This window comes from Anneissia japonica, unplaced genomic scaffold (genome assembly GCF_011630105.1).
Source record: "Anneissia japonica isolate Jap-2015-1 unplaced genomic scaffold, ASM1163010v1 scaffold45359_len33376_cov120, whole genome shotgun sequence".
Taxonomy (NCBI): domain Eukaryota; kingdom Metazoa; phylum Echinodermata; class Crinoidea; order Comatulida; family Comatulidae; genus Anneissia; species Anneissia japonica.
This window is the reverse complement of record NW_022724502.1, coordinates 1-23,408: the sequence shown is the minus strand read 5'-3', so window position 1 is coordinate 23,408 and position 23,408 is coordinate 1. Positions and strand designations below refer to the sequence as shown.

The window sequence follows — 23,408 nt, the reverse complement described above, 5'->3', positions numbered from 1 at the left end:
AAAAAGGAGAAAAAAATGAGAAACTACAAAAAAAAAAATAGTTTAAAAGTTTACCCATTTAAACAAACTCCGTTAGCATATTGAGATACAAAAACAGATAACGATACAATAAACAATCTAAAACTAACCAAGACCACCATGAACAGTGAAAACCAACACCACCCCACTTCCACCAGCAATTTAAGTTGCAAGACCGGCCAGTACATTATTAAAAAAGTGCCATAATGGTGTGGTTATCTAGAAATTTTCAGCAGGATTGTTTTAAAAGTCTATGATAAAGTATGTCAAACTTAGCTAGAGCCCAGATAATCAATCTTGGGTGCTTGTGGATAGATGGTGGGTAACAAACTTGAAGATGTAAGTGGGGTTGCCCCTTACAAAGATGTGGATTGTCTTTTAAGCATAGTAGGCAAAATAGGACCGGACAAAGTTTTTTCGCACTAAATGAATTATATTTTTAGCTCTATTATTATGCTCACCACATTTAAACCATCCTTGAGCTGTCTGCCTGTAAAATTTAAAGCACATAGTATAAGGGTTTGATTTTTGGTCTTTAGTTTATTGGAAAACTATTCTTTAAATGATTATTACATTAATTTGTCCGACATATATATTTATTTTTTATTCTTCTTATTGTGGGCCAGAGTAGATTGCTCTGCAGGCAACATTTTTTTACACAAATTACTTCATTAAGACCTATGTTTGAGAAGGTGTTTGAGGTGTATGATCCTATGTGTTCAAGTTTTTGTTTCTTTTCCAGTATCTTACCATGCACTATGGGTTTAGAATCTGCATCTTTCTTGGTAAAATCTGCTATTTGCATTACTGATGGACCTTTTTCAGGCAACAAATATAAATAACAAATGAAAAATAATTCCATTAAATTATACTAAATGTATATTTTTATCATCTTAAATAAAGATACAAAGTAACATTTTCAAAATTTAACAATATATTTTTTTCCCTTTACATGGAAAAATAATCAATCTATATAATCCATGATGGATTACATTTCAACAAGCACAACATGATAAATTTTATAAGTTTAAATCCAGGTTCCGAAGGCACATACGTATTAATTATGTTGTACAACTGATTTTGCTAAGGCACTGAAAGGATATTTTTTTTTAAATGGGTAAGATACAGAATTTTCAATATAACTTAAAAACTTGGGAATACAGTAAGATGTAAATGGCCGTATCCGACTGGTCGATTTCGTTGAGTACGAATTTTCGTTGAGTATTATTTTCATTCGACTGGTTCGTAAAATAGACTTCGTTGACAACGGAAATTAACGTAACCAGAATACGTTAATCAGCGTTATCCACGTGACCAAAAAAATATGGCCGATTGGTCAGTTTAGCAACAGCATTTGTGTTAATATATATATTTGATTAAATTTCAGAAAATAAAAATTATAATATTGACCCACATTGAAGCCAAAAAATAATTTTGTAGGCTAACAGAATTCAAAAACTGGATGAAAACATTTTTTTACGAAAAACCCATACTGCCACAATCCGAAGCAGCCTTGATTACACAGCGTGTATCGCGGTAACTATGCATCCATTTTGTTTTGTCGAGTATTTACCAGCTTTCTATGATTTTTAAGTTCTTCAAGATTCAAGGCTTTCCCCTCTTGAAAACGGTCAGGTAAATTCTTCTCATTCTTATTACAGTACATAGGCCTTGTGTATACATACATTTAAAAAAAATTGAGTAATTGCATACGTATTCTGTTTACATGAATTGATAAATCCCAAAAAGAAAGGGGGTTTGGTGGAAATTTTGATTCCTAGATGGCAGGAACTGAGCTTTCCCGACTTCTAATTATCTTATTGTAACAAAAAAAACAAAAAAACAAAAAAAAAAATTCAGCACATGGGTCCTGAAAAATTAGGTCTAGAACATGTTTTTCTTTCTTTTTTTTGGCACAAGGGAGAGGGGTCAAGACCCCCTGACCCCCTGACCCCCAAATCCGCCAATGTGAATTGCGAGAAAATGTAACTCTGTCAGGGACTGGATAAACACTCTCTTCCCTCCCTCTCCTCCTTCTTCCCTCTTAGATTTTCTTGCATTTCTTTCCGATCATACACAAATCTGCATAGACATATATTTTCTGCCAAAAAGTAGGGGAGGGGTCGAAGGTCGAAGGTGTCTAGGTGTCTAATGACTTTGTTCTTCAAAATTCAAGGTTCCACCCCCCTCCCCATTGAAAACGGTCAGATAAACTTTCTCATTCTTATTACAGTAAATTGACCGGTTATGTGTGTATACATACATTAAAAAAAATGAGTAGTTGCATACGTATTCTTTTTTCAATGAATTGATAAGCTCCAAAGAAAAGGCAGGGTCCGGTTCTCCCCCGGGAAAATTTTGATTCCTAGAAGGCGGGAAATGAGCTTTTCCGACTTCTGAGGTGTATTTTAATTACTTTTAAGTTCTTCAAAATTCAAGGTTTTCCCCTCTTAAAAATTATAATAATGAATGACTGAACCCAAATTAAAAAAAAAATTAAAAAAAAATACATACATAAATACGTAAATGAGTAGTTGCATGCATATTCTTTTTTCCATGAATCGATAAATCCGAAAAAGAAAGGGTGGTCTTTTAATGACTTTTATGTTCTTCAAAATTCTAATTTTCTTGTAACATAAAAAAAAAAAAAATACAGCTCACGGGTCCTGAAAAGGTAGGTCTACAATTTTTTTTATATTTTTGTTGCCCAAAGGAGGGATCAGGACCCATGACCCCCTTCCCAAGGTCCGCCTATATGAGTTGCGAGAAAATGTAACTCGGTCGGGGACCGGATAAACATTATCTTTTCCATCCTTCTCCTCCTTCCTTCTTTCTTTTCTTGCATTTCTTTCCGATCATACAAAATCTCCAGACATAATATATGTTTTGCCAAAAAGTGTGCCCCCCCCCCCCGGTTCCGCCGGCCATGCAAATTTTGCCACAACAAAAATAAATATAACCATTATACTGATTTCCCGGTGCATAGGCTTACTCGCCGAGTATTTGCCTGTCAGAGTAGTGCGCCGCAGCGTTTCAGTCAAGTTCAATGGTTAACAACATGGCCGGCGGAAGCGGCGAAAAATATATAATGTCTGGAGATTTTTGTATGATCGGAAATGCAATAAAAAAGGAGGGAAGAAGGAGGAGAAGAATGAGAAAGACAATGTTTATCCAGTACCCGACCGAGTTACATTTTCTCGCAATTCACATTGGCGGATCTGGGGGAGGGAGTCGGGTCCTGAACCCTCCCTTGGGCAACAAAAAAAGGGGGAAAAGAAAGGAATTCTAGACCTACCTTTTCAGGACCCGTGAGCTGATTTTTTTTTTTGTTGCTATTAGAAAATTAGAATTTTGAAGAACATAAAATTCATTAAAACACACTTCAAATGTCGGGAAAGCTCAATTCTCGCCATCTAGGAATCAAAATTTTCCCGGGGAGAACCCCCGGACCACCCTTTCTTTTTGGGATTTATCGATTCAAGGAAAAAAGAATACGCATGCAACTACTCATTTGTTTATGTATGTATACACACATAAAATAAAAAATGAGAAAAATTTACCTGACCTTTTTAAGAGGGGAAAACTTTGAATTTTGAAGAACTTTAAAAGTCATTAAAAGACATTTCAGAAGTCAGTTAAGCTCATCTCCCGCCATCTAGAAATCGGAATTTTTCCGGGGGAACCCGGACCCCTTTTATCTTTGGAGTTCATTGATTAATTGAATCATTTTCAAGGGGGGGGGGGGACCTTGAATTTTGAAGAATTTAAAAGTCATTAAAAGACACCATAGAAGTCGGGAAAGCTCATTTCCCGCCACCTAGGAATCAAAAATTTCCCGGGGAAGAACAGCAGGACCTACCTCCCCCCTTTCTTTTTGGGATTTATCGATTCATGGAAAAACTACGTATGCAACTTACTCAATCTTTTTTTATGTATGTATACAAACATAAGGCCTATTTACTGTAATAACAATGGGAAAAAATTATTTGACCGTTTTTTAGAGTGGAAAACCTTGAATTTTGAAGAACTTAATTACTTTTAAGTTCTTCAAAATTCAAGGTGTTCCCCTCTTGAAAATTATTATAATGAATCAATGAACCCAGAGAAAGGGAGGTTCGAGTTCTTCCCGGGAAAATGTTGATTTCTAAATGGTGGACAATGAGATTTCCCGACTTCTGAAGTATTTTTTAATGACTTTAATTTAAAAGACACCTCAGAAGTCGGGAAATCTCATTTCCCGCCTTCTAGGAATCAAATTTTTCCTGGGGAAGAACCCCCGGACCCCCTTTCTTTTTGGGATTCATCGATTCATGGAAAATTCGTATGCAACTACTTATTTTGTAAAAATTGTTATGTATGTATACACACATAAGCCCTATTTACTGTAATAACAGCCGGCCCTGTAGATTATTCTTTCTTTTTTATTGATTTTAAGAAATAAGAAGTACTGTACGGTATGTCTTATAGCACTTTGGAAGTTGTATCATACTGTACTCACTCAAGACAATCAGTAACATAAAAAGAACCGAGACAAATTTGTATGGTTGGCTGTAGTGTATTATTATTATATATATACAGGTGAAACTATCCCCAGCCGGACACCATTTCGGTATTTCTGAGTCAAGGTTTCGGGGCCTGAATGGTCGGGCCTGAAGGGCCTCAATGTGTAATGATGGCGAAAGAACAGGCCTATGAATTGTAATAAGTAAAACCACGATGAAAATGCTTATATTTTAGTTTCAAACACACGTGTGTGGCCTATATTAATAATATAATAAGCCCTATATGTCATATTGTTTTCTATATGGGGGGGGGGGGGTATTACACCAAGTCATAAATTACTAACCGGGAAAATTATTACCTTCTACTTCGTAGTAAGAACACTACATAAGAATAACTATTCTGAAAACTTATGTCGTAAATATAATATGAAAGCAGCATATGTGTAGTACTAATTAATTATTAAAATCAGTATCCCTTTGTTTTATTAGCTTATTTCAAGACGGTAGGGCCTACTACTACTTACCCAGAAGACTTCACACATAATATTTTCTGGTATTTTCCTGTTTTATGCCTTGTTGTAGTGCCTGCTCGAGCACATAACCATAATAATAGAGGAATATTGTTATGGTTATATGAGCTCGAGCTCATAACCATAATAATAGAGGAATTGATTGTCAAGGGAAAACCATGTGAAACGAGGTGTTGCCATGACACGCTGTATACACAGCAAGATAGTCAACATGCTTCATGGCTAAACACACGCCATCTCACGGCCAAATTCGGGTCGGATCGGCCAAACCTTTTTTCGATATTGTAGGCCAAAATTCGGCCAGATTTTAATCCCATTAGAAGACGACAGTGGGTACAAAATATTCCAAGATACAAAAATTACACATTTTTTCTAACTTGTCAATGTCTGATTTATTCACGCTACACCATACATCGGATCCGTAGTTAAAAGAAGGGAGGGCAATTATCCTCAATAGTACATCCCTGTAATCCGATTAAAATTATGAAAATAGTAAAAAAGGAGATTTAATATATATAGGCAATTAGCCTATTGCCCTTCTTTTAAACACTTTCAAATAAGTTTCTGGAAATAAGCACCCCAACGTTAATTATATGATTCGGCTTCCATTATGTATCTATTTCCTAGTTTCCAGTGCTTATCCCTGTTTATGCGTTTACCAATTACTAATATATTTGATTTATCTAAATCAAGCATCTTCTTCATTTTAGTTTTGTTATTAGCAAACAACAAAATATCGTCCGCCAAAAATAAACATCCTAACCATTCATCGTTAATCCTTACACCAATATCATGAGAAACAAGCAAATTCTTAAACTCATTAATAAAAATATTAAATAAAACTGGTGATAGAAAACAACCTTGTTTAACTCCTTGGTAAATTTTAAAGGAATCTGTTTCAATTTCACCAAACTTTACAGTGCCTGTTACTTCATTATATAACTACTGTATATCTATCAGTCTCCAAACGTTCCCTGTCCAAACTTTACCTCTAATGCCTGACAACCAGACAGGAAAATCTAAAAAGGCAATGGGAGTTGTTTTATTTTCTTTTAAACGACAGGCAGTTACACTTTTTACGTAATATATGGTATTAAAACCTCTTGTACTTCTGATAGAACATTTATATGTTTTAAATAGTTTGATATATGATGATATAATTCTGTTGAAGATTTTTGAAACGCATGAAGTTAGGGTAATACCCCTACAGTCAGATCTTAACGATCACATTGTTTAAAAATTGGTATAATAATACCTTTGTTCCAATTTTGCGGAAATTGCTCAAGCTCAATACATTTTTAAAATAAATTAAATAGGGAAAGAATAATACATTGATTATTAATATCATTATAATCAATATCAATATCATCACCTAAATTTACTTTAGCATATGCTTCCATCATATCATATGTTATTGTACAGAATTATAGTATAGAATAGCATTAGAACATACAATTGAAAAAGACAACAAATTAAGATAAAAAAAATACATGATTGCCAATAGAAATACAGACGTCTTAATTTTATTCTCAAAACTTTGGCAAAAAAAAAGATGGTTAATGAGATAAAAAAAAAAATATTTAAAAATTTGGGGAAAATATGGAAAAAGGAATAGATCGTTGGAATTAAAGTAAAACCCCTTTTAAGGGGACACCTTCAGGACTAAAAAAGGGGACACTAACCAAAAACGTGAAATTGTAACCTTAATAGGGGTTTTTGGCATGTTTTTATATAACGATGACTTACAATTCTTTATAATATATGATAATGCAATAGAAAAAAAAACTAAACGTCCCCTTAATAGGGGTTATTTGACCATTTGGTAGCCTACACTCAGAAAGTGTTCCCATTTAATAGGGATTGGCCGCAGTGTTAAAAGGTATATCTCTCAAGGAAAACTGTCCCCTTAATAGGGGTGTCCCCAGAGTAGGAGGGATTCTACTGTATCAAATTTCATTGACGTTTGCTTCAAACACTGTCCGTGCAAAACAAACAAAAATCTCATTGGGCTGCAATTCGAGGTTCTACGGTATGCTATACAGTACTGGGGCAATGTATTTGAAGCAACAGCTTAATGTGAATTAATGGTTTTAAATGTTACGATGATTTTGAAAATACATCAATTGACGCCGACACTATTATTTGTTTAATTACTGTCATAATTTTGTGTAATCTTTTCAATAATAAAAATAACACATGCAACAGTAATAATTAGAAAATTACAAACATTTTTTTTATTGTTCTTTTGATTAAACGCTTTAAACTTTATTTAATAATTTATTTTATATAATAAAAAAGAATGTGTAACAAGAAAGATATTATCTTTATTACGCTTATTTTGTCAAATCACGGTACAAAATTAAGAACACAATTGTGCCAAAAACCACCTACATCACAAAACGCTACAAACACCAGAGGGGGGGGGGGGGCTTTGCAGCCCCCGGCCCAGCGCCCCTTCGTTACATCAATGATCCCGCATTTACCATTTTCGCACGCCCCAGATGGGAACCACCATCCTACAGCCTAGGCCCCTGATATATATCATTATACATAAGATGTTGACTTTAGAAACACTAACATTTTATATTGATGCGAATATTTTGGCTACTCCTGTAGTCTTTGTCAATGCCTGGCATAAAATGAACATTCTGCGAGAGTTAAATGGTAATATATTGTACAATTTGAGAAACAATACTCCAAAAGCAAGTCGGAATATTCATTACTATAGGCTTAATGATTATGTACAAATAAACAATGACAAGTGAGAACAATGAATGATCAAGTGGTGGACTGTGATAAAACATACTAGAGCTATGATTGAAACCATGGAGGAATCATCAGACTTTGATTTTGTGATCCAATCAACTGATTGTATATTTGACTTGGTTTTGATTGGTTAATACCACTGCCATGTCTTACTATTTATGCATGTGTAAGAATATCCTCTCCAAGTTTTCTCACTTTAACATATTATAAAGATAGCAGGAGCTATCGAAATATCCGTTTGATTTTGTTAAGTTTTAATAAATTGGTGTTCCAGAAGTCTACCTTCAATGATTGTACATCGTTTTTTCATTGTTTTTACATTATATAATTAATATATATATATATACATATATATATATATATGTGTATATGTATATGTATATATGTATATGTATATATGTATATGTATATATGTATATATATATGTATATGTATATATATATGTATATGTATATAGGGTTCGATTCCAACAGAGACCTCTTGTTTTATACTATGCTATAGGCCTACTATTTAACTATAATAAGGAACTTTGTTGATGAGCTGTTTTGATATGACTTAAAACATGAGCACTCTATTATTACCTATATACATTATTTGTGCTCCTAGTGCTTAGCAACAATAACTTGATTTGAATATTATTACTTATGATTTACCAGCTACTACCTAAAAGCTATATGTGGCTTAAAAATTGGCTCCACTATGTGTCCTCAAGTTGTATGAAAGGGGAGAGACTGGCCTTCGTAATGATATCGAATGGGCCTCTGTGGTCTAAATGGTATGTCCCTCGCCGCGATAGCGAGATTTCGCGGATTCGATTCCCACTATAGAGACCTCTTTTTTCATACAAGTATAATAAGGAACTATGATTGATATGATTTATAACATCATGTACTTATAAATTTGAGCACTGTAATATCTACTTGATATACACAGTATTTGTGTTGCCAGTGATAAGCAGCAATAATGTGATTTGAATATATAACAAATAAATAAATACTAACATTGCTAAAATAAGAACATCTTTATTGAGAACTGCTATTATTTATCTATTTGTTACACTTTGTCTACAATCAAACACAGCGATCCAAATTAGAACAATATGATGATCGCCATTAAGCGTGAAACTCGGAGTAACAAAAACCCATATTTATACATAGTGCATAAAGAACCAGTGCTGTTCAACCAGGAATATATAAGAGAGAGTGAATAAAAATGAAAATGATGCAAGTCGTATACTTCTACATTTATTTGTTTATCTTCAATGAATAACCTTGTACACAAACAAATTTGACACATTACATGTTATGGATATTAACGTCATACAGATTTACACTGACAATAGCAAATAACATTTTACAGGAAGCATTCTGTTGGATATATCGAACACGACTACATGCATAAAGATAGCTAATTTGGATATATTAATTCATTGCTTCTGAAAACCAGGAGTGTAATACAGATCGTTCCCTCCTCTTGAATATTGTTGCTAAGGTCCCAGAAAACAACAGAGTATTAAAACAAATGTAAACATGTGATTGTGGGACGTGCGTGTGGGTTTTGTTTTGACAAGTCAGTTGACACTCTGAAAATGCTGACTTAGTGAGGGACATTTCAGTTTATCTGTTAATGAATTTAGTATTGTTGAAATAAGACAAATATTACATCAAGTCTGTTTATAGGATTACCAAGTTCTGCAAACTACTAATATGCTGGAAACTGCTCCTAAATAAAATTATGAAAAATAGAGAGGAATTTTCTTTCAGCCTAGTATTCAGACAGTAGTCAGTTTTAGCAATACATGGTAACAACATGAACATTTGAAGTGCAAAACTTAAATATTCTTAAAGGCTTTTGCTTAAAATAAAGTACTGTAGACCTTCATTGCATTATTTCATCTTATATTTTCAGACTTGACACAATGGACCTTTTGTGTCCATCGATGCTTCGATTGGTCAGTTGTTATGTTTGATGGCACTTCGGAAATGTCCATTACAATACAGTTGAAATCTTTAATACAGTAAAATTAATGTTAAGGCAGGGTAGTTTTAGTAAAAGTCACTTCTAAGTTTTGCAAATCTATAATAGGTTTACTTTACATAATTAACATTATTAAATCGATTTAAATGGAGTGGAAGGTTCTAGTCATCAGACAGTTCAGCAATATATTTACAGTACTATTATTACATGAACATTTAAAAAGATAAATACCTGGGATGTAAATTACTAATGAGTAATTTACATTGAATGTATGGTATATTCTTAAGTAGTGTTATAATTCAATAAAAAATTACAATCAATGATAATACAGCAGTAATTTTTCAGTCTACCAATAGAATATTTTCCATGTAACCGACAGAAAAACAGTTAGCTTGGAGAAGCCCTGAATTAAGTTATTGTTATAATATTAATGAAAAACTAAGAAATTTTCAAATCGCAAAATTTATCAGATAAATCCATTTTATACACACTCTCAAATTATCATTTTTTTTAAATAGCAATTGTGAACAAATTTAAAGTTATTTTATTAGGCCTCCAAAAGTAATTATCAAAAGACTTATATTAGAACATCAATATGTAAAAATATTCTACGTTTAAGTTTATTTTCCAGAAATAGATATTACAGCAGTTTCTAAAACTGCTCTTTGCCAAATCTGTACATTATAATGAATCATTAATTTCATAATCATCACCCTGAAAATTATCATTACCTTCCTCTTAATGATATACAGAACTGTCTTTGATGAGCCAATAAAATTAATAGCTGATATACTGTAGCTTATTGAATTGGCCAAAACAATATGAATAAAGTAGATGTTCTATATGATCAGATTACAAGAAATTATCATAATCATCTTTGATGTTTTCCTCATCAGAGTCGTCGTCATCGTCGTCGTCGTTGTCGTCGTCAGAGATGTCATAATCTACAACTATATTACCATCATTGTCACTATCCGAATCAAAATCAGGACGTTGACGATTATTGGCAGAAGCATCCACATTTATCTTAGAATTGGTAACCTTTAATTTGCAGTCAAGAGGTAAGTACCTTGCGACCTGCAAGGTAATGGTATCCAAACTTGTAATGTCATTGTCCAGTAGGACAAGACTTCTGAGGCGAAGTTCCAAATTACATTTTCTTTTTAGTTCCATCAAAAATTTTTCCATTACTGCTTCTGTAATGCGACTACTTGATAACCTCAGTATCTGTAATTCTGGAAATATCTCCAGTACAGATGCCAAATGATCCCCTGACGCTGGCTCATTAAACTTTGAGGATGACATATCCAATGCCGTAAGTCCTGAAGCAAAAGTACATCTGTCATTTTTAATAGCAGTTACAAGTCTCTCGAGAACATCTGCATCAATATCACAATCCTTAAGTATTAGAGTTTTAAGTTGGGTCAGAGATAACACCAGGACTTTAAAGTTCACATTAGGCAGTTTTGAGTTACTAAGATCAAGATACCCAAGAGCACTTGTAATACCAGATGATAAAAGTTCTTCTCCAAGGCTGTTAAGGAAACCTTCATTTGATGTCACCAATCGTAATTTTGTATCAATTGTTGCAGAACGGAGAACCTGAGCAACAAATATTTTCTTGTGATCTGCTTTTTTAAAATGGCAACGGGAGAGATCAATCCTGGAAAATTTACATATCCTTTCCAGTAAGCATCCAGGATTGTCATAAATTCGACACATTTCTAGGCGTAGTTCAGATAATTTGGGAAGTACTTTCACAGCTTTCAAAAACCGTGCCATCTCTCCTGATTTGAAATTATGACCAGACAAATCAAGGTGTCTTAAGCCAAGTTTATAGGTAACTGTTTCATCTTCATGATGTTCAATAAGTGTTGTAATAAAGGAATGCAGAGATGATTTCCCAGTCCTAAACATAGACATATCAAGGCTTTGAAGCTCTGGAAATTGGAAAAGCAGACGACCGAACATGTTACCCACTTCATCAGCATCGACTCCTTCAAATTTGAGCTCTCCAAAGCTTAATACCCGAAGGTGTTTATGAATACTATCTATTTGACAGTCTAGGTGAAGAACCATTTCCATAAAAACAGATGCAGACATCTTGTTTTCAATAGGTGTAACCTTGAACACCTGCAGATTCCTGAAACTGAGAAGTAACTTGGCAATCAATGTTCCAGAGTTTGGGAAATTCAAGTTGCAATCACCAAGACAAAATTCTGTCAATATTTCTCTGGACAGTATTTTTTCATTGAGAATTTCTACAAAAAAAGGTTTTACATCTTGCAAACCAGATAGATCTAACTTTTGGACATACAGACTTGCTAAAAATTCAGATTCAGACTTATGAGTTGTAGTGTAGCTTTTCATGTGATGGAGTTCAGAAACATTTGTTTCTTCAAAAATCAACCCTAGTTTAGATGCAACTGATGTTTGTTTCTCATCAGTTAATTCCTTTTGCTTGATGTTCAATCGGTTCTCAAATAAACCATTTAAGGTAACTCTTCCAACATACAACATAGCATCAAAATGTTCAAGATTAATTTCAGAAAAATTATCAATTTTTCTTTTTTCTTGTTTGCCAAGGAATTGATTTACCTTGCAAACCAACAATTCTCGATAAAGTTCTATTACAGTGGAGGGCACCTGGCCTTTGACCTTCCACAATGTACAAAGATAGAAGAGAAATAGTGGTGTTCTGGCCATCTCAAAGATATGTTTGTACTGATTGTCATTTCTTAATTTTATCAGATTTTGTCCTTGGTCCAGGTCATCTTTAAAGAATTTGTCTATGTACTCATCTTGTCGTTCAGGTTTGAATCCCCTAATTTTGATGTGTGATTCACAGACTTTAACTAATTTATCCATATTATCAGGCCTTGTGGTTACAACTAGGACACTTTCATTTAACTCATTTCTTTTAAATACTTCTTCAAGCTCTGATCCCACACCTGCAAATAGCTCATCATATCCATCACATAAGAACACAAAATGTTTATCATTTTGTATGATCACTCATTGCAATACCTGTAAAGTAACCTTAAACTTTTTAAGGGAGTCCTTAGGCAGACCATTCTCTATAGCATTTTCAAGAAAACCTTTCTTTTGCATGTTCTTTAATTCCAGGAAAAAGACGATTTTTTCACCAAAGACACCTTTGTTGGGATCATCAGCCCAAGAACGAGCAAGTCTTTTCATCAGAGTTGTCTTCCCATTTCCAAGCTCCCCTTGGATCAGAATCCTCTTAGGATCATCATTTTTTTTCCTATAGGGTGCTGCAATGTCATCAATTTTAATCTCTTTTGCTTTCTTTTCATTACCTGAATTTGGGTTCTGAAACATTATCATATCAGTGAAGAGATCTTGTATATCTATTTTGTGTTTTGACCACTGAGATGGAGTGAACTCGGTAAAAGTCGCCCGTTTATACTGATTCTTTAACTGAAGCTGTAAATCTTTCAACAATGAAGGCCCTGAAAAAGAAATATACATTCGCATAATGGAGACATAAAATTTATTAAATATATATTATATTATAATACAGCCAGTTTAAAGTTTATCTCTATGTAACAAGATTTATTTATAAAATATTTTAAAGAAAATCCTGTCTTATAATGCTCATAGGAACAGGGTATATCATATTGATCTCAGTGTTATTTGCCATACAATAAGAAGTAGCACTTTTGAATTGTGCACGTGCAAATAAGGTTGAGAATGATTTAGTTGGATTTGAATAGACCAATTCGGGGATGTTTTACAGCCGGTCACATGACATAACTTGGGTATACCACGGAAAACATTACTGTACGATCAGTGTGAAAGTATAGGAAAAGATAATGTTATGGTTGTGAAAACAACTACCCACTGTTAATGCGAAAAATATATGGCAAGGAAAGGCAATACGATTGTTCAAAAGTGTTTATTTATATTCTCCTAAGATTGTATGCTAATACATCAATAACAAGGGAATGCCGCAATAGCAATCGCCATGTAAAACACTGTTGTTGTTTACATCCAAAACACAAGCAAAATAGCATCTCTGGCAAGATTCGAAGTATCATACCGTAAAGGCCAACTCAGAAAGCAACGTATGACACAACCCGATGCGATTCATCGTCAGGGACAGTCTTGAGCCGTCGTAAGAAATATTAAACATGTTTAATATTCTACGACGCGACTGCCCCCGTGGTGGTATTGGTGGTGTCGGTCTAATAATGGTCAATGAATGTACAACCCCTTTGTTTATCGGTGTTAAGGCGCTTTAAATAAACTATTCATCTTCCATTACCTTTTTCTTTAGCCTGATTGTTCAGCTGTTCTTCCCTTTGTTCTTCTGTAAATATGAGAATATGAGGAAATGTATTACATCTACATATATATTCATTCAATAACAATCTTTGAACATGTATATCTTGAAATGAACATTGAACACTTTTTGCATAAACACTTGACTCAATTTTAAAGATTTAAAACACAGTGGGTTTTAGTAATAGAAGCTACCTCAAAATCAGTAAAATGAAAGTTAAATTTGGCAGCAGGTGCAAGGAAAGTTTTTTTTTATAAAGTTCTTCTTATCATGTCCACACATTTGCTAATACTTTGTTTCAGCCAGAGCTGGACACAGTGTCTAGCACAATCACTGTACTCTGCCAGGTCCATCAGATGGCAAGCATGATGATATACAAGTAAATGTTGACTTGACCTTGTGTGTGGTTGTGGTAGAATTAGCGTTATCCAGGGCTACGATGAGGACGCTTTTACCATGAACCCTTTTTATTGATATGAGACTAGCTACAATTACATATACATATGGAAATTTTCCAGATAGAACAGGTTGAATACAGTAATATGAATCATGGCTGGCGGAACGTTTTTCAAAGTGGGGGGCCCACTTATAAGCAGGCGCGTAACAGGGGTCTTGGGTCAGGGGGTGGCGGCAAAGGTAATAATTTTCCCGGTTAGTAATTTATGACTTGATGTGATACCCACCCCACCCCCCACCACATAGAAAACGATACGACATAGGGCTTATTTTATTATTACACACGTGTGTTTGAAACTAAATATAAGCATTTTCATCGTGGTTTTATTTATTACAATCATAGGCCTATTCTTTCACCATCATTACACATTGAGGCCCTTCTTTTAGGTAAAACGATCTATCTTAAATTTTCTTTCTCAAGTTTGGGACTATTATGTTTTTAAATAACTTAGAAGGCAAAGGAGGGCAAGCACAAGCCTTAACCCTAACAAATGCGTGCGAAGCGCGCAAAAAATTGTTGTGTTTTTAATTCTAATTTCGTCGCAATTGATCAAAACTCCCTAAATGTGCAATTTTTAGAGGAAATTGGCCTACCTCAACAAGAAATGCTCTTATGTTATATATGGCCACACTCGTTCTTTTAAACTGAACATAAGCATTTTCCTTATGGCTTTATTTATTACAAACATGTTCTTTCAACATCATTACACATTGAGGCCCTTCTTTTTGGTAAAACGATCTATCTTAATTTTTCTTTCTTGAGTTTGGGACTATGTGTTATAACTTAGAAGGCAAAGGAGAGCAAGCACAAGCTTAGACATTAAAAAATGCGCGCGAAGCGGGCGAAAAATTATTGTTTTTTTTAATTCTAATTTCGTCGGAATTGATCAAAACTCCCTAAAATGTACAATTTTTAGAGGAAATTGGCCTACCTCAACAAGAAATGCTCTTATGTTATATATGGCCACACTCATTTTTTTGAACTGAATATAAGCATTTTCCTTATGGATTTATTTATTACAAACATATTCTTTCAACATTATTACACATTGAGGCCCTTCTTTTATAAACGATCTATCCTTAAATTTTCTTTCTTGAGTTTGGGACTATGTGTTATAATTTATAAGGCAAAGGAGAGCAAGCACAAGCTTTAACATTAAAAAATGCGTGCGTAGCGCACGAAAAATGTTGTTTTCTAATTTTGTCGGAATTGATCAAAACTTCCTAAAATGTGCAATTTTAAGAGGAAATTGGCCTACTGTACCTCAACAAAATATTGGATTTAAAATTTGAGATTTTCAGGCACTTTCCCGGGTGAAAAAAGCATTCAATGGGGAAAGATTTTCCACAGATGGATATTTTCCCCTTGTTCCCCGGTGGTTACACCACTGCGGAGAATACTTTTTGAAGTGGAGAAGGGGTTGCAGGCCGGGGTATTGTGATATCTGTTCATTATATCTTCCTTTTTATTCTTGTCTTTATTTTTCTCTTCTCTTTTTCTTTTCCTTTTTCCTTTCTTTTTCTTTCTCCTTCTTTCTCTTTCCCTCCCTCTCTCCTCTTTCTTTTCTCTTCTTACCCAGCCCGGTACGACGGCTTGGTCAGCCCGGGTGAAAAAAGCATTCAATGGGGAAAGATTTTCCACAGATGGATATTTTCCCCTTGTTCCCCGGTGGTTACACCACTGCGGAGAATACTTTTTGAAGTGGAGAAGGGGTTGCATAAGAGACAGCTTTTGAGCTAGGTGTCTAATGACTTTGTTCTTCAAAATTCAAGGTTTTCCCCCTCATGAAAACGGTAAGGTAAACTTTCTCAGCAGCCATACAAAAATCTCCAGACATTATATATTTTTCGCCAAAAAGCAGAAACCATCATCAAGTCATTGAAAATTGTTGTTTTAACATTGAAAATGGGAGAAATAATGAATGTATAGGTATATAAAGATTAGTTTAGTGCAATAAAATATATTTAAAAAAAAATTTGACATTCCAGCATGTTTTGGCCAATAACTCTCAAACAGGATTTGCGATGAGTGACTGGTTTGGCTCGTCTATGCCACAAATAATGCCAGTAGGAAGAAATACCATTAACAAAGGAATAATCCATTTCATAATATGGGTGTTGGTGAAGACATAGACAGGGGCTCATGTATCACACACCCAGTTAATCCTACTCATATGGTAATTATTTATTTATTTATTTCGGTATAAAAACAGTCTCACATCAATCCCAAAGGGCAAACCTGTGAGCTTACAATCATATGTCAATTTAAAGGAACATAAAAAAGACAGATAAAAAGACAATTAAAATTAAAATAAGCAAATTATTTTATGTATGTTTTATCGTACAATAATAATTATTATAAAGCGAGATTTAAATATTGATAAAAAATTATGATTGTATGCTTGTTTTAATTGTGTTTTTTCAAACTTCAGCCGACGGATCCATCTACTCTTTGTGGGAGCGCTTATGAGGCGACGCTAACTGTTGATTGTCAAAGGCAGTCTGAGATTTCATCAATGAAAACAACTCAATTTGCACATTTTGTCACGTTGTGGTCTATGAAAGCATGCCAGCCAATATGCTTAATGACTTTAACCTCTATATTTGGTTTCAATAACTTATTTACACATTGTATAGAAAATAAACCCTGCCTACCTGTAAGTTGTTGAACTGTTGCTTGAACAAAAGTTTTGGCAATTGGATTAATGGCAACATTTCCAACTTGTGATTGGCCAGACACAGAAACAACTTGGTTCATTGATCCTACAATGCTGTCGATCTTGCTATGTCTTTCAATAGAAATGTCTGACAACAAATTATATAGATGTTAAGAATAAGAAATACCACTTTTCCATAAAAAAAAAACTATAGCTGCTGCTTTTATCACTGTTACAATTTGATTTGTGAATTGTTTTTTAATAAGAGAGGCTAGACTTATTTTTAGCATACTCAGATACGTATTCTCACATTTGTGAAATTTTGAATCTCATGCATGGTCATGACATACTATTAGATAGGTCTATTAGATTTGTGCTGAAGTGGCAAGTGCATCGCTCCACCCAAGCTCAGTGACAGGATGAATATATATTTGGTTATTATGGTGACACATCATGTAAACATTATGCATGCGTTTAAAATTAGTTTCTACTTACCACTGCAAAAAAAAAAAAAAAAAAATCACACCGAAAAAAAAAAAAAAAAAAAAAAAAAAATTAAAAGTTTACTCATTTAAACAAACTCTGTTAGCATACTCAGATACTAAAACAGATAACGATACAAGAAACAACCTAAAACTACTGTATAACCAAGACAACCATGAACAGTGAAAACCATCACCACCCCACTGCCACCAGCAATTTAAGGTGCAAGACCCACCAGTACATTATTAAGAGTGCCATAATGGTGTGGTTGTCTAGAAATTTGCAGCTGGATTGTTTTAAAAGTCTATGATAAAGTTTTTATTTTCCAAACTACTGTATGTCAAACTTAACTGGAGCCCAGAAAATCAATCTTGGGTGCTTGTTGATAGATGGTGGGTAACAAACTTGAAGATCTAAGTGGGGTTGCCCCTTACTCAAAGATGTGGAGTGTCTTTTAAGCATAGTAGGAAAAATAGGACTGGAAAAAATGTTTTCGCCCTACACAAATTCTATTTTTAGATCTATTAGTATTATGCTCATCACATTTAAACCATCCTTGAGCTGTCTGTCAGTAAAATTTAATGCACATAGCATAAGGGGTTGATTTTTTGGTCTTTAGTTTATTGGAAAATTATTCTTCAAATGATTATTACATTAATTTGTCTGAAATATATAATATTTATTTTTGTTTCTTCTTCTCGTGGGCCAGAGTAAATTGCTCTGCAGGCAAAATTTTGACCTATGTCTGAGAAGGTGTTTGAGGTGTATGATCCTATTTGTTCAAGTTTTTGTTTCTTTTCCAGTATCTTACCATGCACTATGTGTTTAGAATCTGCATCTTTCTTGGTAAAATCTGCTATTTGCATTACTGATGGACCTTTTTCAGGCAACAAATATAAATGACAAAAGAAAAGTAAGTCCATTAAATTATATTAAATGTACATTTTTATCATCTTGAATAAAGATACAAAGTAAAATTTTCAAAATTTAACAATATTATTTTTCCCTTTACATGGAAAAGTAATCAATCTATATAATTCATGATGGATTACATTTCAACAAGCACAAAATGATAAATTGTATTAGTTTAAAGCCAGGTTCTGAAGGCATGTATGTATAAATTATGTTGTATAACTGACTTTTGCTCAGGCACGGAAGGGATATTTAAAAAAAAAGTGGGTAAGATACAGAATTTTCAATATAATTTAAAAACTGGGAAATACAGTAACATGTAAATGTTTTCCTCCAGAATATGGCTTTAAGCCAGCAATATGATGTTAGTTAGGAGCATACCTGGCAACAAATTGGAAAGGTAACCGATTGCTTTTTCTTCTTTATTCACTTCCTTCAGTGTTTCAATGAGTTTTACAACCTGATCTTCCATAGTCATTGAGCTGGTATCCCTCCACTTTTCAAGCATTGTAACACATTTTTCCGTAGGGGTGAATTCTTTCTTACGAAGTTCTTTCAGGAAACCATCATCGATATCAAGCTCTATTGCTAATGCATACCAGTCCTCAATCTTCACAGACAGCTTATTCAAATTTTTATCAGATAAACCCAGAAGGCTTCCAGCTGTACAAAATAATATGAAAAAGAAAAGTATAATGCAATTAATCAGGTATAAAATGGCAAAAAAACAAAAATGTCCATCTCATCTGGGAGTATATGTGCGATGCTACTGTCTATCAGTTGTGCAGTTGCACACTTTCAATCCCCAACCCTGTGCAGGGGAGGATCCAGAGAAAAATCTGGGTAGTGGCATAGTCAATACGAGACATAAACTGTTATAGACGTAAAATTCAGCGCTTTCAATACCAATTTCTTTTCTTTCTCAGCTCTTCCTCTTTCTCTTTATTTTCTTTTTTTCTCTCTTTTTTAAGCAGGCGAGAGATAGCTCCTACAGTAATCATCATGGGTTATAGTAAAAAATAAATAAAAGGAATAAACAAATAAAAAATAAGCATATTGTGGCTGAGCATATAAACATATATTAACTAGATTTAAAAAAAATCTATTTTTTCTGTAATTTTCTATTTCCTTAATTATATAATAAATCTAGATTAGTAATGAGTATATGTCAATTTCGTAATAATATAGAATAATTATAGTGTTCAGGAAATAATAATTCTCAGTTATTATAAAATAAAAGTCAAATTTATTTTGTCTCTTACAGTTTTCTTGATTTGATGTAGAGGCTGCCATCATGTTTCAAATTTACATTGCCTTATCATTTGCAGTGGATGTTATTCTCATTGCCTTCAGTGCCTCTGAAATAAAATAAGAAAAAAATTCTATTTTACAAAAAATTCTGCAATAAATATTTGTTTGTATTAGTAAGCCAACAGATACATTTGAGATGCAGGCAATTGCAAAAACATCAGTGGGGAAGCACCACAGCTAGACTTATTGAATGAAAAGTTGAGGTGCCATGGGGACGGTGGGGGTAGGGTGTAGGCCTACATGCATCAATAGATCAAATAATTTTTTGTGAAATTGTGAAAACAAAATGGAGAATGGGGGTGGGGGATTCAAGTTATGAACATTAATTCGGAAATTTCTAGGACTCTAGGACTTTCTAGGAAAGGAGGAGGATGCTGGGAAGGCGCTGGCACAATTACGAGAATACAAACCACATTTTGAGGATCGGCCTAGGTTTCAGCCAAGGTTCTCTTGACACCGTGGACAGTTTTTCAATTTTTGGGGAAGGAGAGGCAGTAGTAGTAGGCCTAGGCCTACTTCGTACACACACACCAACACACCCATCGAACCATTATATATTACCTCCTACTACTCCCAACAATATGGTCCTGCGGATCTGTAAAAATCAACAACAATCTATAATAGTATAATATAGGGCCTAGGCACTACACCATATATTAATTTTTGAATGTCTTGATGGTGTTGTGAAAGCTATACGTTGTAAAGAATAATGAAATAGTAGGCCTACCTGATATACAGAAAGAGACCAAAAACTCTCCATCACTATTATTCCTCAATATTCGGGAAATTCCCAGTAACGCTTCACTTCACACCAAGCCGCTTCATTTCACACACGCTTCACTCACACACACACACACACACACACGCACACGCACACGCACACGCACACGCACACGCACACGCACACGCACACGCACGCGCACGCGCACGCACACGCACACGCACACGCACACGCACGCGCACGCACACGCACACGCGCGCGCGCGCGACGTACGCGTGGTTGCCGTTTTGGCGACTGGGGAAACTGTTTTAATAATAGTATGGATCGCCAATGGCCGAAAGGTCCACTGATTAATCTCAGATAAGATAATGTAGTATAATACATACTCCAAGTATCGAAATGGAGTTTTCGAGTTACCGTCGGTCATAGTTATAACATGGAGGTATTATTGAGAAGGAGATCACTCGGCAACAGATCCCTTTGACGCGACAAACCTATGTGTTCCCCGCTTTTGGATCGCGCGCGGGCGTATTACCCTATAATTCACATTTTTTCACTAGCAACAACTTGGCAACGACATGCATTTATACGCTTCCAGCAGAGCAGTTGTGCAATAAAACGTTTGATTTTAACCCATTAAATATCTTTATAATGAACAATGTTCCCCTGATTAGATTTTTTCGGGCTTTTGGTATGTTATTATTTGTATATTTCAGGAACGGATTTCGTAAAATATTTATGTTAAAATTAATTCTGTGTTCATTATAATTTTGTCTAAAGATTGACTGGTTCGACTATAAAGCTAAGTCAGCGTAAAACTGAAAAATACTCAGATTTTGGACTCATTTTTAGTTAACCCTCGTTAACCCTAAAATGCCTTAGTTTATTATAATCCTTAATCATTTATTAATTAATATCTGTTAAAATTAGAATTGGCGAATTTTGGCCAATTTATGAAAATTGAAGTTGAAATATACTATACTTTTATAGGTCATGTAAATGTTCCATTAAATTCGAAACTTTTCTTGGTGGAAAATATTAATATGTTTGATATTTTATGAATATGAGAGATAAATGTATCAGCTTCAAAATAGAAAAGATTGCGCAGCCATAGTGATGTAGTAGTGACAGTATGTAGTGCGCATTGAGAAAAGAAGGTGCTCTCCATTTCGTCATGTTCAATTTTTTGGTCAACTATGTCTGTTGAAAATTTGATGGCGGGGAACACATGGGACTTCAAAGGCATCGCGCAAACGTTCTTTACGCGCTGCGGCAACTTTGATCTTGGTTCATTTGCATAGCGCTGCGTGCGCGTAGCTTTGCCGAGGGATCTCCTTCTCAATAATACCTCCATGGTTATAACGTATATTAAACCACGCGTACTGCAGGAGCAAAAATCAGCATACGCACAGCTAAATGTAAATACGCACACGTACGTATACTGATCATATCACTATAGCAACGGATGACTGCTACAACAGTTGGATATAAAAAACCAAAATTAAAAGACGGCGAATGACGTATAAAGCAATTATTAGAGCATGCATCGTACACTAAATGGAATTGTTATACTTAGGTTAGATTTAATGCATTCAAAATTCGGGGCTTGCAGGCCCTCAGGAAATTTTTCAAGCATTAAATCTAACCTTTGTATAATAATTTTCCTATAGTGTACTATGCGGAGCTCTACTAATTGCTTAATACAGTACTATCTCTATTTGCGTAGATTCAGATTCATATTTATTCACACAATGCATAATGGTGGTATTCAAAAATAATATAGATGCAAACAAAATCAAACGCAATTGTGTCTGGAGAAGTCAAATAAGCCCAAAAGGCTTTACGACTGGCTCAACCAGAAAAAAAAAAGAAAAAGTAATTTGTTCCTGATCAAAGACAAGACAAAAGCACGACGGAACAAACACAAGCTAACAACGACAAAAGAAACAACGACAATGTTTAAAAAAAAATGCATATTACATTGATTTGAGTACTACAGTGATATAGAATTAGAATAGAGTTAATGTCTATTTTTCAACACCATTATATATTTTAATACTCTGTGCACCTATTTTGGCCACACTGGAACACAAGCATATAGAATAAGGATATCTGTTTATATTTTGAAATACAACTGAGTAAGTACAGTCTAAAGAATGTGCTGCTATACTTATTTCATTTGAAATACAAATGAAATAAGTACAGAAGCACGTTCTTTAGACTAACGAAATTTATTGAGACACAAGCTTTCGCTAGATTGGGCTTGTTTCATCAGGTGAATGAAATAAAAAACATATATACAATCCCATAGACGATACCGTAGACGATACCGTAGGTCTTATAAAGTGGAGAAAAAAGTGCTGTAAGAACAGCTATAGTAGAATAATAGATAGGTGATGTTAACAGACCGAAACGTATAGTTGGAGAGATAGCTGACATTTATTTAAAGTATTGAGTGCAAAAGGTTTGAGTGTGCAGTTCGATTGTACTTTGCCTACAAATGAAGGAACGGGGCATCTTAAGTTGCGCAATCCTGGGGTTTGTGTGTATAAGAGACAGTCCCAAAAGGGTGACCCAAAAACCCATTTAATTAAAATTTCGAGTGCAACATCCGTTTCAAGTTGGTTGCATTTAGAATACCCCTCAAAATAAAGGGGCGCAACTTAAGACGTGAAAATGCCTGGCATTATTAATTAAGACACAGTCTAATTAACGGCTAATTAACGATTTAATTAAACTTTCGAGTGCAACAAAAATTCTTTTTGCAAA

General features: G+C 34.4%; 1 protein-coding gene across 1 annotated transcript; it reads right to left on the bottom strand.

The window, feature by feature from the left end:
• Nucleotides 1–12,114: 12,114 nt before the first annotated feature.
• On the bottom strand, nucleotides 12,115–20,752 carry LOC117112509. Its single transcript, XM_033255596.1, has 7 exons — nucleotides 20,646–20,752; nucleotides 19,870–19,965; nucleotides 18,989–19,270; nucleotides 18,507–18,572; nucleotides 17,211–17,360; nucleotides 14,082–14,126; nucleotides 12,115–13,266 (listed from the first exon to the last, which is right to left on the bottom strand). The coding sequence occupies exons 2-7, from the start codon at nucleotides 19,901–19,903 to the stop codon at nucleotides 12,809–12,811; spliced, it is 1,035 nt and encodes a 344-aa protein (XP_033111487.1). The 5' UTR covers nucleotides 19,904–19,965; nucleotides 20,646–20,752; the 3' UTR covers nucleotides 12,115–12,808.
• Between the last annotated feature and the right edge of the window lie 2,656 nt (nucleotides 20,753–23,408).

Coding starts and splice junctions, on each gene's coding strand:
- LOC117112509 (XM_033255596.1), bottom strand. CDS start 19,903: ATGATGGCAGCCTCTACATCAAATCAAGAAAACT. Junction 14,127..17,210: donor AACAGTTCAACAACTTACAG/GTAGGCAGGGTT, acceptor TCATATTTACAG/AAGAACAAAGGGAAGAACAG. Junction 13,267..14,081: donor CAATCAGGCTAAAGAAAAAG/GTAATGGAAGAT, acceptor TTTCTTTTTCAG/GGCCTTCATTGTTGAAAGAT.